Source organism: Kryptolebias marmoratus, linkage group LG4, assembly GCF_001649575.2.
Source record: "Kryptolebias marmoratus isolate JLee-2015 linkage group LG4, ASM164957v2, whole genome shotgun sequence".
NCBI lineage: Eukaryota > Metazoa > Chordata > Actinopteri > Cyprinodontiformes > Rivulidae > Kryptolebias > Kryptolebias marmoratus.
The window spans coordinates 7,762,819-7,781,587 of NC_051433.1; the positions used below are offsets into that span (position 1 = coordinate 7,762,819).

General features: G+C 32.5%; 1 protein-coding gene across 2 annotated transcripts in view; it reads right to left on the reverse strand.

The window, feature by feature from the left end:
- The window catches only part of LOC108231675 (cadherin-22), a 136,768-nt gene that overhangs the window by 48,142 nt on the left and 69,857 nt on the right, over nt 1-18,769 (reverse strand). For both annotated transcript variants that reach the window (XM_017408903.3, XM_037975519.1), the window contains one exon: nt 11,827-12,121. In XM_017408903.3, coding sequence (XP_017264392.1) covers nt 11,827-12,121 — 295 coding nt within the window. The remainder of the gene's footprint in view (nt 1-11,826; nt 12,122-18,769) is intronic.

An 18,769-nucleotide genomic window follows, 5' to 3' on the forward strand; every position in this document is an offset into this window, starting at 1 on the left:
ATATATATATATATATATATATATATATATATATATATATATATATATATATATATATATATATATATATATATATATATATATATATATATATATATATATATATATATATATATATATATATATATATATATATATATATATATATATATATATATATATATATATATATATATATATATATATATATATATATATATATATATATATATATATATATATATATATATATATATATATATATATATATATATATATATATATATATATATATATATATATATATATATATATATATATATATATATATATATATATATATATATATATATATATATATATATATATATATATATATATATATATATATATATATATATATATATATATATATATATATATATATATATATATATATATATATATATATATATATATATATATATATATATATATATATATATATATATATATATATATATATATATATATATATATATATATATATATATATATATATATATATATATATATATATATATATATATATATATATATATATATATATATATATATATATATATATATATATATATATATATATATATATATATATATATATATATATATATATATATATATATATATATATATATATATATATATATATATATATATATATATATATATATATATATATATATATATATATATATATATATATATATATATATATATATATATATATATATATATATATATATATATATATATATATATATATATATATATATATATATATATATATATATATATATATATATATATATATATATATATATATATATATATATATATATATATATATATATATATATATATATATATATATATATATATATATATATATATATATATATATATATATATATATATATATATATATATATATATATATATATATATATATATATATATATATATATATATATATATATATATATATATATATATATATATATATATATATATATATATATATATATATATATATATATATATATATATATATATATATATATATATATATATATATATATATATATATATATATATATATATATATATATATATATATATATATATATATATATATATATATATATATATATATATATATATATATATATATATATATATATATATATATATATATATATATATATATATATATATATATATATATATATATATATATATATATATATATATATATATATATATATATATATATATATATATATATATATATATATATATATATATATATATATATATATATATATATATATATATATATATATATATATATATATATATATATATATATATATATATATATATATATATATATATATATATATATATATATATATATATATATATATATATATATATATATATATATATATATATATATATATATCTTCAACTTGAGCTGAAGATACAATGAAGTTTTTCATTTCTTTTAGATAAATGTAGGTTGACCATGTCAGTTGTAAAACAACAAAATGCAATAGTTTGAATACCTCTAAGTCTAACCTGAGAGTGTTTTTTCTTATTTGTGGACAAGTCACAAGTCTTTCACAGGGCTAACAAAGACAGACAGCCAAGCACCCTCACACCTACAGTCAATTTAGAAACACCAGTTAACCTAACGTGCAACCTGATAGGCACCTTTGTACTGTGGGAGGAAACCAGAGCACAGAAAGGCCACAGAAACATCTTGTTGTGAGAACACAGAACTAACCTCAATAACACAGTTCAAACCAAAACCGGAAGTCTCTTTCTCAAAAGAATTTTTTAAACAGAATATTCTCATGAATTTTAATTATACCAGCTAACACACATACAACTTTTGCAACAGAAACTATTTCAACAGGTTTTTTTTTATTTTTTTTATCCTACATCAATATGACATTTTGCATAAAAAGTTGCAACAATGTAGATGACTTGAGAAAATTGTTCTATCACATCGCTGTGCAATATAAAAAAAAAAAAAAAAGAGTACCACTGACAAAACTTTAACACAGTTTTAATGGAATGCATAAAAAACCCAGTAGCTGTCCAAAATCATCATTATTACAGTACAGTTCTTTGTTACATTCTAATTTTAGGAATTGGACAATATTTTTGGGAGGTTAATGCCAATAATACTTAGAAAAATTAAATCTGAAATTATATATTTATTTTATTTTTATATTCAATAAAATTTACTATGTAAAATTATTGGTTCTGGCTTGTGGACAATTCATTGTGTGGGGTTTGTGACATAGGCTATATAGTTAGATTTATGCATGAGTTTGGTTTAATGGTATCAACACAGGCTGTCGCAATGGCTTCCCACACCATTTCAGCGCACTGAGAGAGATGGTTCAATTATTGCAAGAGAAGCTCGAGAAGTGTGCCACGTGTGAGACACTAGACTGACAGCTATTTAAGAGGCAGTGTCGTAAAAGAGATTTGTGCCCGTCTCAGCTGGTGCGATACTGGTACGGGCTTCAATGGAGGGGTCTAACGGCTGCGGCACCGAGCCTCTCTCCTGTCTCGACCTGCCTTAATCTGCAGGACTGAGTGCTCCCTGCCTGCATTATGGATCATTTAGTAAAACCATAAAAGCTGAGGTGTTTTCACATGAAAAGTTATTCCTTCACTACTTCGTATTTGATTCATTTCTCTCTCATCCACATAACTGCCTCGGGAGAGAGGTGGAGAGGAGAGAGTGAGGTGAAGAAAGATGGGGGATAGTGAAGGAACTTTAAAAAAGAAGAAAAATCTGCCATGTCATAAAAAGGCAACGGCCTGCTTACACTGATCCTCTTCCAGATCTCAACAAGGATTTAAATATGTTGAATTTATTTTAACATCTGAACTTGTCTTTTAACTGAACAGATTATTATTTGTTTTGTAGGGTGGTACTATGATGAGCCAGTGTGGTATTTCTTTCTTTTTGTTTAAAAGAAAAAAACAAAAATGCTATGAATAAAAGGGGTAGTAGATAAGTCTTATTGTGATCTCAGTGTGTATATGTATGCAACACAATACAATTATACAGGTATATTGTTTAACGATTAGACTTGAATATGCACATTTAGATGCCTCCTGTTCTGTAGACAAATGTAAAATTTTAGTTTGCTACATAAAAAAGTACACTATCCATACATATTTGTTTTTATACATTTCTAAAATAAGAACTTCCGGTAATACTTTGCTGTATCTACCATGCTGCTTTTTTTCATAAACATCTTTAATGCTTATTCATAGAGTGTGTCACACTCTGTCAATCTCTGCCTTCCCCTCAACCCAACATATTTATAAACACAACCCTGCACACTTAGATCAGCCAAAATCAATTATGTCAGGCGCTGTGGTTGAGTGCATAATGATGCATGTTACTGGTTATATACATAAAAGTAGTTGGCAGGGAATATTGATTATAAGTTGCCTGCCTTGTCACATTCCTCTCTACTGTGATTCTGCTGTTTCCAACTGTCTCATCTATTGTTAGTAAGACAGGCCTTCCTAATGGTGACTTCAGTCATTTGCAACCACTGTAGGCCAGAGCAACAAAACAGTAATTATTACCTCCATTCCCCTTGTGGAATACTTGCATTACACACAGCAGGGGTGGTGCATCACTCATGCTATGCGAGTGTGTGAAACAAAGGTCAGTAGAGCAAAAAGGAGAAAATGTAATCCAAATGCATGTTTTGTCCAGGTACTGGTTCATTTTTTGGGAGGATATTTTTGTCAGGCACCAGACAAAATAATTCAAATGCCAGCAATTTTAAAAATAAAGTATGAGGGATGTAATTTTGAACAATAACATGTTGCACAGTAACCAGTAAAAGAGACACTTATAAGCACATCTCACAGCATTTCTTCTGTAGTTATCTCTAGGCATTCACTCTTTCCTGCATCTACACTTCACTTCAAGTGTTTTATGAAGCACCTTCTTACTCTTTTCACATGAACAAATCTGCATACTATACACATTCAACACATATCTAGAAATTTGTTGAGAACTTTACACAGTTTAATATTGCCTCAACCTTAATGTAAGAATAAAAGCTACAGTACATGTAGAAAATGTTCTGGGTCCTAGCATTTTTATACATGTCGTAAGCTGAAATTGGTCCATACTAAAAGAAGCCCCAGAAAATGACAGAGGAATAATCTATGGCAAATTAATGTTCCTGATTAGCATGGTTTATGGTTGATCATTTTTCAAAATTATCTTTACATTTCATAGTACATTTGATTGAAATAAAAAACAAAACAATTTAAAACAGATTTTATGCTGATTTAAACTTGTAATTCTCCATGAATCATATCAAAATCATCAGAAGATGTGGGCAGAGGCTGCTTAGTTTTGCCTGTTTGTTATTCTTTGAACACTGAGACTTGTCAGTTAGTGTCATCTAAGGTTAAAGGCTCTGGCACAGACGTCATGTTGTGAAATATTTCAGATCTCTGATGGAATCATATAAATCACCAGAATACATACATGAAAAATATTCACCTTTTTGTGATTTTATCACTAATAGTTGCACATTCTACATTTAGTCTCATCTTTTCATTCACTTTTCAGTGAGGAGGAAAAGGTGTTCCCTATAGTGACTAAATGGTTTCATGGCTAACAAACTGTGCTTTGGTACTTTATCAGTCAGCTCACATAAAAGAATAAAAAAACTGAGTGATGGATGTCTTAGTATGCGTGTTGTAACATGGTGTAATAGTGATTTTAAATTGGAAAAGGCCTGTCTTTATTACTTCAATATTAGCTGGCCGTGAGGAGCATATAAGCTTTAGCTTAGAGTGCTGCTGCCAATAATGTATCTGCAGTATATGTGCCAGATTTAAAAGCTCAATCTATCTACTGCTTAATACAACTTTAGTAATGACACAGACCAGCAAAAAAATGGTTTAGCCTTTGGTTCTTCTTCTTCTTCGTCTTCTTTTTTTTAAGGGCCTCGCTCAAAGCTGCATGAATATTTAAAAGATCCACTATAGATGGGAAACCCAAAGGGAAATGAGAAGGATCCAATTCAATATTGATGATAAATCTTTGCAAAACACAAACTTGAGTCCACCATCTCATTACACAAGAACCATATTGTATTAATGACTAAGCACCATAGAAAAGCTAATACTGAAATGTAGGTATCTGTCCAAAATCTTAATGCATTTAGAGGCTAAATTAATACAGAGAAATGTTTTCTTGTTTTAGCCTAACTCTGATATCTTTTTCACTTGAAATAGCACCTTGAAGAAGATGGTCACTACATGTTTTACATTGAACCATAACAACAATATGGCACCCTGACAGCATTGCCGTTACTGACAAAATTCACCTTTCTTTTCCTCATTTATCCTCCTTGTCAGAGAAAATGTGTTAACAATATTTAGTTTTCATCCTCTGCTTTCAAATTAATTTAGATGTTCTTAGAAAACCACCCAGACCTAATTCTGTGTCACACGTGTCTTAATTTGCGCCATCTTCAGGACTCAGGACTGTGAGCTACTCCTGGTGAAGTGCATGTAAACATGCTAGAATCTGTCAATAAATAAATAAATAAATATAAATATCTTCACTACATGTTACAAAGATAATATCCTTTTCAGATTTATTTTGGTGTCTTTAAAGTGTACTTTTACAAACATGTTATACTGAAAAACATGCAATCTTTCTCCTGCTCTAATTTATAAATTGGCTGCAGCATATTGACAAATAACAAGTTTACCAAGTTTAAGATTGGCCATCAAAATTCATGTTATTTTTCATTCAGCACTGAAACTTTATATCTTTTTTTTTAAATTTTCATTGGGAAAAATAGATTTTCCATTTGAAGCTGTTATTCAGAAATCCACATGTCTAAACCAAGAACATTCTGGGACAAATTATCAGGTTATGTTAAAACCATGACTATGTTTTTTTTTTTTTCAGCTAAAATATAGTACTTTTGGGATGTGATTTAAAAGTGGTCTTTGTTAAGATTTTGTTTGTAGATTACTTAGAAAATGGAATAATCTACTTTTCAACTTAGACTTTATTATATTGTATGAATTGTTCAGGTATTAAGTCATTTTGAGATTCAGAGGATAATGCATATATCTATCTATCTATCTATCTATCTATCTATCTATCTATCTATCTATCTATCTATCTATCTATCTATCTATCTATCTATCTATCTATCTATCTATCTATCTATCTATCTATCTATCTATCTATCTATCTATCTATCTATCTATCTATCTATCTATCTATCTTAGATTTTTAAACTTGTTTGTCATATCATAGACCCTTGTGTAAATTGCTTCCAAAATTGTTGTTGACATTTTCAGAATGGCACAGGGCTTTTTGCCAAAGATGAATTAGACATAATTTATAATTGAACAATGGGAGTTTTAAATGGCAAAAATGTATTTTAACATTGCATTACAAATGAACATAAGGCAGCGTAAGGCAGCATTAAATTTTTACATTGCACACAATTTGTATTAAAATGGTTTAATTTTTTATTCAGTAAGTACAGAGAAGAATGGGCCATAAAGAAAAGGATTACTCTTTGGGTTGTAAGTGAGCACTAATTGATCAAATAAAAGAAAAATTCTGAATTTAGAATATAATACGTTTATTCTCCATTAAGCTTTTGTAACATAATAATATGAATTAAATTTAAAAAGACTTTTTATATACATTAATGAATAAACAGCTCATATATCAGGAAACCTTGTCTGGAAAAGGGACACCGGGGCATCCCCCAGGAGTCTGGCATGAGGGGCGAGCTCGCCGGCAAGCAGCTGGTGGTCGAGCCTTGGCTCCCCGGGCTTGAGAGCCATTGCTCCTTTGCATCAAAAGGAGGTGGTTGAGGTGGTTCGGGCATCTGATTAGGATGCCTCCTGGACGCCTCCCTTTGGAGGTTTTTTGGGCATGTCCCACTGGAAAGAGACCTCATGGCAAGCTCAGAATTTGCTGGAGGATTTATGTATCCTCTATGGCCTGGGAATGGCTTGGGATTCCACTAGAGAGGCTGGAGAGTGTTGCTGGTGAGAGGGATGTTTAGTTTTCCTAAATGGATGGATGGATGGATGGAACACGTGTTATAACTAAAACCATTAAACTTAATACGGGAAAAAAATTAATGAAAAAATAATAATTTACAGGTACTTGGCAAAGAGTGTATGCACACAGTTATTACAATGTTTTCACCCACTCATGTAGTGTGTGATACAATTAAGAATGATGCAGCCACACACATTTGAAAAGTTGGAACAGTTGAGATATTTGATCCATTTCATTGCAGAAATTGTTTTGAATATTTTATCTTCTTGATGTGAAGATTGGTTATGTGGCTGCATTTAAAGGGAATAGACAGGAAGTAGACGATTGAGATGATTGAGTACACTAACAATGTTTATTTTAGCTCATTTTGTGTCTCTTACCCTTGGGTATGCAGGAGAAAAGCAGTTATATTGATTGTTGTGAATTTTTGGCACCACCAAAAAAGAGGGTAACAAAAGCCAGCGAAAGGATTCATTGCTGTTGTACACCTTTGCGTGAGCATAATTTATTTATCTTTTTACAGGGATAAATGTGTTTCTCGAACTGAACAAAAGTCATCCATTTTCTTAACCTGTGTATTGTGAGTGCACTGGGAATTGGGCATGGGAACAACAGGACAGGTGGCCACTGGCAGAACATGCAAACGCAGTTCCCAGTTGGCCTTGTTCGAGATTGAACTGAGGACCTTCTTGCTGGGTGGCAAATACGCTGTTATTTAGTTCACTACTAGCACTCAAAGAGAGGGCAAGAATTATTGACCTTAAGCTGCTCTGACTACTTTTTGTTTTCAAAATTAACCAGACTTGGAAGGTGATTTCTGGTTCTGTGCTTGCATCATTAATAAAACAACCAAATTTGGAAACTACAGACAAATAGTTTTAAGGTATTACATACCTTAGGTAACAGTTACTGGGAGGATTTGGTGTAAAAATGACCTAAGAGCAGTGATGTGTTTTGTGTGTTTGGTTTTTAGAGTCTTGGCATGTAGATAGCAGAGCAATAAGAAACATGCATTGAAACATGTATATCTGCGTATAACATTTCTATTCACTGTCTGTAATCAGTACTATACTCTAGGAAGACAAAGATAAACAGGAATGTCACACATCCAAATTCTGTACTCCTGTTTTCATGCAGTGAAACTACAGAAAAAAAGGATGAATATTATTACAACTACAGTGGGAAAATGTAACATGTACAGTAGTAATAATCAATATTATTATTCTGAAACATAACCTTATAAAAGATAATACAACCAAGAATTAGTCTGCTATGAACAATAGTGAACCAGACTTTACTGTTCATTGTTACAGACCTCTCCACAACGTTTTTGACAACAAATTTTAAATGCTTTTTTTTTTTTTTAGCAAGTGTGATGATCTATTAATTTTTCAACAATAGGGCAAACCCACATGTGGTTCTTTAGGTGGATTGTTTAAAATTAAAGAGTACAATAATATGGTTTTGGCTCCTCTGTGTTCAGTGTTGTCTGCTCTATCTATTTAACCCTAGAGCAACACAAAGATAATGAATAAAGCTGTTATTTTGTGTTAAAAAGAGAAAAAAACAAATAAAGGAATAAAAACGCTGAGTATGGAGACTGAAAGAAAGACAAAAAGCCTGAACAAAACAAAAGACATGAACAGAAGCTGTGACGCTTTGACAAGAAAGACACTGGAGGACATGACAGGAGTGATAAGTAAAGATGAATTTGCCTCAGGCAGCTGACTGCTGATTACTTTCTTACTATTATGGCCTCATGTGTTTCAAGGCAATTTGCCTATACAGTTGGCTGTAAAATAGCACAGTGTGCAAATCACTGGTGTGGCTAATGCTTGCAACCTGCCTCAAATCAAAAAATGCAACCCTGCTTCACATCAGAGGAGCTCTGTTCAAATTACACAGAAAGTGCTGATTCTAACCAGGTTTTGAGTATTACCTGAGTTCACGCAAGATGAAGAAAAGAGTCTGCAAAAGGTTCAGCAGTATTTTGCATTCTTCATAAGAAAATATGAGAAACTGTGGATGCTATTGAGACAAGTCAAATAACTCAATGGCATGCAAGTTACTTTGTTAATATTTATATATAGAAAAATCCCTTGAGAAATAAGCTGGTTTATAAACATCCAACATTATTTCACTATTTTTTAGTTTACTTTGATTACATGGCTCCACCTCATGGTCACTTATCCCCAATGGTGATCAAAAAATGCAACTTTATCTTAAAGTAAGCCATTTCATAAAACATGTTTATATTGTAGCTTTTAGATTCAGTAAACAGACCTAAAACAAAGACATTTTTTTTAGGGCTTGTGTTTTGCTGTAGATGACTTTGTCAGCATATTATGAGAAGTTGCCTATGTTTGAATTAGTAAAGAAACATTTCACCTATTAAGGCAACCTGACTCACTGAGGAGTTGTTTATTTATTTAATGGGCATATAGCTGTAAACTATAATGAATTTTAATATTAAAAATGTTAAATGCTAGTTAATAGAGTCAACTACATATGTTACGTTTGGCATCCTTTTTGATTTTAGGTCTGGATCATGCTATATTAATTTGTTCCTGTTGCAGATTTATTTCAGCATAATTTATTTTTACACCTATTTAAGCTAAATCCTGAAGGTGAAACATGTATTTAGTGCTCATAAGGTCTATCAGGTACCTTTTTAGCTCCCCTTTGCAATAAGAATATTCATATACATAGTTAATTATGCAGTTATCAAATAAACTGTAAATATCAAATAAACCATTAATTAGCAATTGCTGGGCATTAGACGGACTCATGTCTTGCCAAGTCTAATCCAGTGTTTATGTGCATTTTTTTAAATTTATATTTTAAATATCAAACATTTGTTAGTAGTTTACGTGCATGCAAACACTATGAGAATTTGTAGATACAAGCTTGTTTGGAAATTTAGGGATTTTATTGAAAAAAGTAGACTCAGCAACTAGCAAAGAATTACATTCACCTTAATTGATAACAGTACAGCACTTAAGTTTGCCAAAATGTGAGCTTGCTTCTATGTATAAATAGTATTTCACAATTGTTTATACATGCTTATTAATGCTTTACAAGGTGTTTAGAAACTCATGAATAATAGATCTATAAAGCCTTAATAAATAATTTATGAAGGTGTTTTTATTGTGAAGTGGTACTTCTTTTTAACTTTATTTCCCTCCTACCACTTTATTATTATTGCTGCTTGTGACCTTATCAATGATGTGCCAAAATTTACTGCTGACTTTAGCTGATGTTAAACAAGAGAAAAGAAGAGACAAAGGAATAAGGGACAGGTAGCCGAATGCTTGGCTTAGCAGCTGATGTCACCTCATTAGGGGTAGTACAGCACAACAATGTTTAAAACATGAACTGCACACACATTTAGTGCATAATTTGACTACAGCATGACAGGGTCAAATAAGGAATAGCAGCTGAGGTGAAAGAGTCATGATCATTAAGATTGCATTAACGGGTGTTAACTTGGCATAGCCTCATTGACTGCATCACATCTTTTGAGAAGATAATTGTTGTTTTGTGTTTGAAAGTTTTGCGTGCTTCTCTAAAACTCTGCATCTCTACTTTTTTAATTCATTATTTTATTAATATATTATATTGGTTGCTACCTTGCTGTCCCCTCCATCCATCTCTCTGCCTTTCTCTCTCATTCATGCTAACACACATGCACACTCCAAAACCCCATTCAGTTCTAGAGCGCACTGTAGGCAGAAAATGCCCATGGTTCGGATCATGCTGAGGAAGCAGGAATTAATTCCAATCAGGTTTGAACAGGGGGAAGAGTCATTCCATTTTGCACCACTCCTGTAGTCACTCAAACAAGGAACAACCCCAACCCCCAACCTTTACTGCATATGCATAATTATACCAACATACACACTAATGTAGCACACAACATTTTGAACACACATGGTATTGTGATATCTCTTGGCAGCCAAACAGAATTTTGTTTATTAAACATCAGCTGTCTTTGACATTAATAGCATGCTAATGAAGCTCCCGACACCCTCTTTCACCTGTCTTTTCCATTCTGCAGAGAATTTTAGGCAGCTATGGGGTGCCGGTAATACAATTTCTCACAATGAAAACAAGTTTGTCAAGACAAAAAACACTGTGGTGTCACTGTCAGAAACCTTGCTGTATATGTGGGAATCATCTTCTGCTCTGAAGCACCTTTTTGTATGTGTTCCCCTCTGCCTCTTACCCACATATCATTTGTCTAAAAACAGTATGCCAGAACAGATCCACAAAGCTCATCAGAGAGTAATCTATTTGTTTGCCTGTTTCCTTTGTTTGCCTCCACTCTCTTCCTCATTTTACACTTCATTCCTTTTATCAGGAGATATGCAGTATATCACTATCATGCTAAACACTGTTTGCATTTTATTTACAAAGAGTAAAATTTCCATCAGCAAAAATGTAACCTTTTTCCTTTTTTGTGTATGCTTTGAAAAACTTGTTTTTGACAATTGATCTGCATTGCACTCTCCAGCATCCTTTGATCACAGGAAATAGTTTTACAAGAGTTTTTACATACCCCTTCTGCAAAGTGATGACAGCCGTAATATAACTGATAATTTTATACATGTAGGCAACATTAGGCGTTTTTGAGTTCAAAGCTTTAAATAGATTATCCAGATAATCCCTGCAAGACAAACTACATGTTGTGAGCTTACCTATGGGTGAGAGTTCTGCCACGCTGCCAATATACGGGCCTTCCAAGAACTGGGGCTCACTGTCATTGATGTCCTGGACCTTAATGACAAACTCAGACTCTGGTTCAAGTGGAGCATTGGTGAGACGATCTCGAGCTTGAGCCCGAAGTGTGTAAAAAGCCTTCTCTTCTCGGTCCAGTCCCTCTGTGGCGTGTATGTCTCCTGTACGATCATCAATGATGAAGATGGAACCTGCTCCCTCTCCAGAGATGGTGTATCTGATGTTGCCCTCACCTTCATCTGAATCTGTATGGATCTGTGAATTGATACAAAGTCACAGAAAGTCAAGTCAGCCCACAACAAAAGTTCAGGACTACATTTGACAACAGAATGGCACAAACCTTTGTTTATTAAAAAAAGAAAAAAAAAAAACATTTTAAGACTTCTGAATATTGTAATATTTTGTAAAGTCAAGGAATAGAAACCACTTTTTTTAACAATCTAATACAAGTGTATATAATAGTATATTAGTAGTATAGTAGCTTTTGTTGGAAACTATTCTTGTTGTTGTATACCATTGCAAAAATTAATATACACTATTATAATAATCCATCCATCCATCCATCCATCCATCATATGCCACTTATCTGTGGTCTGTTCATAGAGGCAACAGGTCCAGGAGGGAAACCCAGACCTTTCTCTCCCTAGTAAAACTGTCCAGCTCCTGGGGAATCTCAAGGCATTCCTAGGCCTGAGAGTATGTGTAATCCCTTCTGCAAGTTCTTGGTCTACCCGAGAGTCTCCCCTCACAGGGATGTGCATAGAAAACTTGCAAAAGAGGGAATTCAGGAGGCATTCTAATCAGATAAAGCACCTTAACTGACTCTACGTCGAGCTCCTCCCAGAGGATGGCGTTCCTTACCTTAGCTCTATAGCTGAATCCAGCCTATGTACAAATGAAGCGCAACCATTTGTATTTGTGATACAATGACAACAACAATAATAATAAATTAATAAATCTGCAATGCCTCTCAAAACTTTACATCTCATCTTCAGTGATTATCACAATCTTTAAAATTCTGCAAATCTTTCATTTTTTAACATACGTTTTTATCCAAATGCATTTTAAGGGTCAATACAAGCTCTTTACAATCCAGCCAAACTGTGCAAAAAGAAGAGGCTATATCATTTTAGGTATGATTTACACCTTTTTCTGCACAATGTGCCCTTCACAGGATGTGACGCCCAAATTAGGGGATCAAAGTCATTTCAAAGATTGCTAACGGAAGAGGCAGAGAGGTGCTGGGGCTGAAAAGTGAACCTAACCGAGCCCTTATAAATCAAGGCAATAGGTCCCCCTAATGTGATTTGAAGACATTCCAGAGGTAGCAATGGGAGCAGCATTAGTCCCCCATCTTAACCTCCCCTTTGGCGTGTTAGTGAGCACTATAGACTTGCTCTTCCTCTCATTCTCACTTACCTTCTCTGTAGTCATAATTCAAAGTTGTCTATGCAGTATAACTGTGGTTCAATCCACTGAAGAGACCTTAGGAGAGGGAAAATCGCTCTGTCCTCCCTGGTTAATATTTTATAAAGACCTAATTAAATACATGCTTCTATTGCCCTTGCGGGAATTTTCATTACGTATTTGCTATAAAATTGCAAAATAATGCAAGCCTGGTATTGCTTCTCTCATCCATTTTCTCCTACATTCTTTTGTCAGCCAGTTGTTGCTTTTTCTCAACATTGTGAATTACCCCAAAGACAAAAACATGAACAGTCAGGGAAAATACCGCCGGGTACTTTGAGGTATCAATATTTCAGTTACAATAAAGAAAGTTTCATTGGTTCAGGCTGTGAGAGTTTTCCAATAAAAGTGGGCTCATTCTTTCTCCTCTGGATATGTTTCCCACAGACATGTCTCTTAGCCCAGCCTTTTTTTTCTAGATTGGATTTTGCACCTAAGTATGTGCATGTTTGAAATGTTGTTATCATGTGTTAATCCATTCATAAAAAGGCTGACACTCTGCATGCAGACTTTTACTTACTATTCACCTATACACACTGTATGAGCACATAGCCAAAAGAAAACACAAACAAACAAACAAAAAAAAAAAAACAGATAAATGTGGCAAGATTCAAACAAAGAAAAACCTGAAGCTTTTTTTTTAAATCATTAAAAAAATGGAGAACAGTCAAGTTCCCTACTGTTGAGTACACATCAGATGTGTTCAGTTTTATGTTATGCACATGTACAATAAAATAGTAGTATGAAATAAAATGCACCAAATGAAGAAAAATAAATACATACACACATACATACATATATGAATGCATGCATAAATAAATAAAAAAAAATAAATATGCAACCTCTGTAGTCAAAAGTGATGTTTGGAACCCTGAAACATTCTTTTTTTGTTCTTTGTTTTTTTTTACAAACATGGCTTAGAATTTTAGATTCCCAACCTCAATTACATAATTTAAAGTAGAAAACAGTCAGGACATAATATAGGTTTTGCTGGAACATGTTCTTTTGGTTAAAATTCAGCGTTGTTTTGTTGTGTTTTTTAAATTTTATTTTATGTTTTATTTATTCAGTCATTTTTAAGAAACAAATATCCTATTGTTTTCACATGCACAATGCTTTTGTTTCCTTTTAATGTTTTTTATAGGAGGTGAGATACTAGAATTGCGAGGGCCAAATCAATATCATACAAAAAATCTGTGTATTTATGATCCATCAGTTCCTCTATAGAAAAATGACAATGGAAAGGTTTGTAGTTTCATTATTGATAAGGAACAGCAATTTTGCTCAACTTGTGTTCAACCACTGTGTTAGCACAAGCTGGTACAAGTGATTCATTTTCACAGTAGGGAAAAAGTATCAAAATGCTCACAGGGACTCAGGAAATCTTTTCAGCAGCACAATTCTTCTACTGAGGGGTCTCAGCTATCACCACTATGAGTGTCTGGGACATACTGAGCTCATTGTTTGACATCAGAGAAATGGGTTAGTCTGCAGGAAACCTGAGCTTTGCAGTCTAAGAATCCTTTATGGACATTTTTATTTATTTTTTTATTTTTTTCTCACAAAAATCATGGTTTAACCATATATATATATATATATATATATAATCACCTTTGGAGAATGCGAACAAGATGTTTTTGTTCATCATAGTGCTGGTGAGTCCAGTATAAGGATGTATAAAAATCTTTATTGGACATGTAATGTCATGCATTAACCTTCCTGAGGCCCTCAAAAGAGAGAGAGACAAAGACAAAGACAGATAGAGAATCCCTTGTAACTTTGGGTTAACTTGACCCGAAGGCCATGGGAGGGTTAAACACGGATAACGGTTTATTATAACACACACATATTACTACTTAAATGTGCTGAGCAAATCATGTTTAATGTAAATCAACACATTTTGAGAAGATATAAGATAATTTACAAATTTAGATATTTTGATGTTTCTCAAGAGTAAAACAGGAAAGTTTTACAATAGACAATAGTCACAGTGGATGATATTGGTGTAAAAGCTATTGATTTGGCACACCTGACTTCTGAGAGATGCAAGTAATGTGTGAAGTATAAATCCCCTTGCATCCTATTTACTATTGACTTTTTTTACCCTGCTGAGTCATAAGAACCTAACAATTTGCCAACTTTTTTGATCAATTTTAGTACCTTTTTTTCTTAATTTCAGTAAACTAGTCACATAAAGTTGATTTACCTGTAAACAACTATTTCTAGTTAAAATTTATAGCTTTATGGTACCAGAACATTAAAGTCTATTAAACTGGAAAAATAAAAGAAAACATACCCTAAGATAAATTATTCAATCCATAGCAACAATGCCTAAATGTTTTGTTTGTTCCTCCAAGACAAACATCTCAACAGAATTTATTGATAGGGTACTGTATTTACTATGTATTTGTGACTATGTTAAACAATTCTGTGTGAAAAACACACTTTCCTCTAGACACTGAAGAACTTTTCTAACAAGCCTTGAGTTACAAGTGATCTGAAAAAAGAATCTGCAGGAGAAAGCTGAAAGCGAAGCAAAAACAGGGCAAAATTATTAAATGGAAAAAGCTGGAGTACAAGCTGAAGAACAGTATGTGTGTGGTCTAAGATGAAAAGGTTTCAAGGTGAAGGTGGAAAAGAGTGAAAGTATCCCGAACGTAGCCAATGAACTGCTGAGGAAGACAGCATTCTGTTTATTTACCTTCAGTTACACAGACATTACATTGTTCCTGAACCTACAGCCCCTCTGTCACAACTCTACAATTTCACCTTGTGCCTCAGTCATGAACTGTAGCACAGCCTTATAAATGTCCCCAACCTCTCATAATGACACATTTGCCCCATTCACACCATGGTTCTGCAAATAGCTGCTGCTTCTCTCTCCCTCTCTCTTTCTCTCTCTCTCTCTCTCTCTCTCTATATATATATATATATATATATATATATATATATCGCAATCTCTCTCTCTCTATCGATGGATGGATGGATGGATGGATGGATGGATGGATAATTTTTGCTCATTGTGCAGCCTTCTCTCAGCCATCTAAAAGAAAAAAGGCTGGCTCAGTGTTGAGGACGTTTTGGAATCTCTATGGCTGATTTTTTACGATTTTTCACTGTGTTGTAACCACTACGAGGTGTCTTTTCACCAAACCAATAATCTTTATATTGATTAATAAACTTTTAAAACTGCAGCAATTCAAAATGTAATTTGGGACTAATAAATGTAAGGTTAAATATTAGAATTTAATTAAAATAAAACCAAGGCAGTCAGTATTGTTGTAGTGTTTACAGTGGAGGGCTGTCGGTGACTTCAGGGAAGAGTGAGGTTGTTGATGCCCTGTCAGAATCACCTTTGGGTTATAACAACGCATCTATCAACTGTCACAAGAGGCAAACCTACTGAAGATGATGACATGTGACTCACATGCAGTAAGGGAAGGTTTCTTTGGTTTAAAAGTCAGGCATTTAAACATGGTACATTCAGTATGTCAAAGCACAAACTTAGTTCAAGCAAATATATGTAGCAGATAACGCTTGGATGTCAAGGCAATATATTAGATTTTATTTAAAATCAATAGAATACAATAAAATAAACAATTGTGGATCAGAATTTTACATTTACAGAGAGGATGCACTAAATCTTTAGTTTATTGTAGGTTCAAAGAGGGAGCAAATTGGCTGTCTTATATTTAAGTCTGTGTAATCAGGAGCAGGCCTGCCACATTTCACTGCTGCTTGTCAAGCTCTCTGATCTTAACAGCTTTAAAGTGTTAACAAGGTGACTGTATCAGAGATATTCTAGTAGGAGACAGCTATGAAGAGGAAGGGTACAGACCACGGGAGACAGAGACAAAGCCCAAGATGAGAGGGTTGAATAAATAACTGCCATAAAAAAAGGAAAAAAAAGAAAGACGACAGAAGAGAAGGAAGTGTAACAGTGACAAACCTGGGAAAGCTTAAACAGGGTAGAGGATGGAAATCAAACGATAACAAAGGGTGTTATGACATTGTTCAAACATGTTTGAAATTGTTCAAAACAAACTAGAAATGAACAATCCTTCATTAAAAAAGATTTATTGTCTTTGTAGATAAAAAATGTGACCTAAGAATTGATATGTCATTTTTTACCTCTCATCCAGCCCTAAAGTACTTTGTACCTTTTTGATAACTGCCGTGCAACACAGTTAGTTGGATGATAATTTGATGATTTAAAGTTTGACTCATTCTAAAGGAATTTTCTTAACAAACATGGCATGACATAATTATACGGTTATCTGTATCCATTGTGAAAAAATGCACAAGTATCATTAAAATCAAAAAATTCTACACTAAATCAAACAAATATATAAAATCTTAAACATTTCAACCACTTCTTATTTTCTCATATTGTTTGAGGTTTTCAGAAACCAAACTGCCAAAATAAATTTTAGCACTTCCTTTTAGATGCCAGTAAAAACTATATAGCAGCCAAACCTGCTACAGCCAAAATTATGAATCTTGAATAAACACACCATAAATCAAACTGATACGTTTCACAAAGATGTAGACATTTTCAGTCAACAAAAGATATGAGTCCATCTGTTTCATTTGGCTTGGACAGTCAACATGAGACAAAGATGCAATTTGAGCATTTATTGTACAAACACTCTCTGCTCATGCTGAGACAAAATAAGGAAGCTTATGCCAGTAGCATGTATGAAGATCAGTTGTGTGAGTGTTGTGAGGGTTTTAAAATTCTCCAAAACCATACCACTAAAAGCTTGAACTGTGTTCTTTTTTTTCAGAGACATAAAAGCAGATGGGCACCACACACACTGCCAAACACGCACACATCCACTCAAACAATAAATTTATTGCAGACAACATTTGTCAAAATACAGGAGATAAGAACAAGAAAGAAAACAAAAGGAATTGGTCAGCTTCTAAAAAAAAATGATTTATAAACAACAGCATTGTTGTCTCAGAAAAAAAAAAGAAAATTTTCAATTTAATCCTTCTTTCTTTGTCTGTCAAATCAATTTGTGATGCTACTTCACAAAAAATATAACAAAATAAAATAAAAATAAAAAATCTGACCAGAGTCGTTAACATTGTAACCGATCCTAAAGTGTCATTATGATGGTGAAATGTTACACCAGCACAAACAACCTGCTAGATTAAGTTTTTTTTAGGGACTGTTTAATTGTTAAATATGATTTTAGTGGCAGAATTGCGGCCACCACCTGATGAGAAAAAGCAAGCTTGGCAAGTTGGATAAATATGCGAAAATAAGCTCCTTGCAATTATATAGCTTTAACTGACACTGAACTGCATCTGTGCCTGTGTGAGCATGAATTAGTCACAGAGAATCACCTCAGCACTCCCGCAAACCATTAATAGCAGTGATGGCACTGGTCACTGCCCTAGTTGCATGAAGTGTGATAATAATTTTAA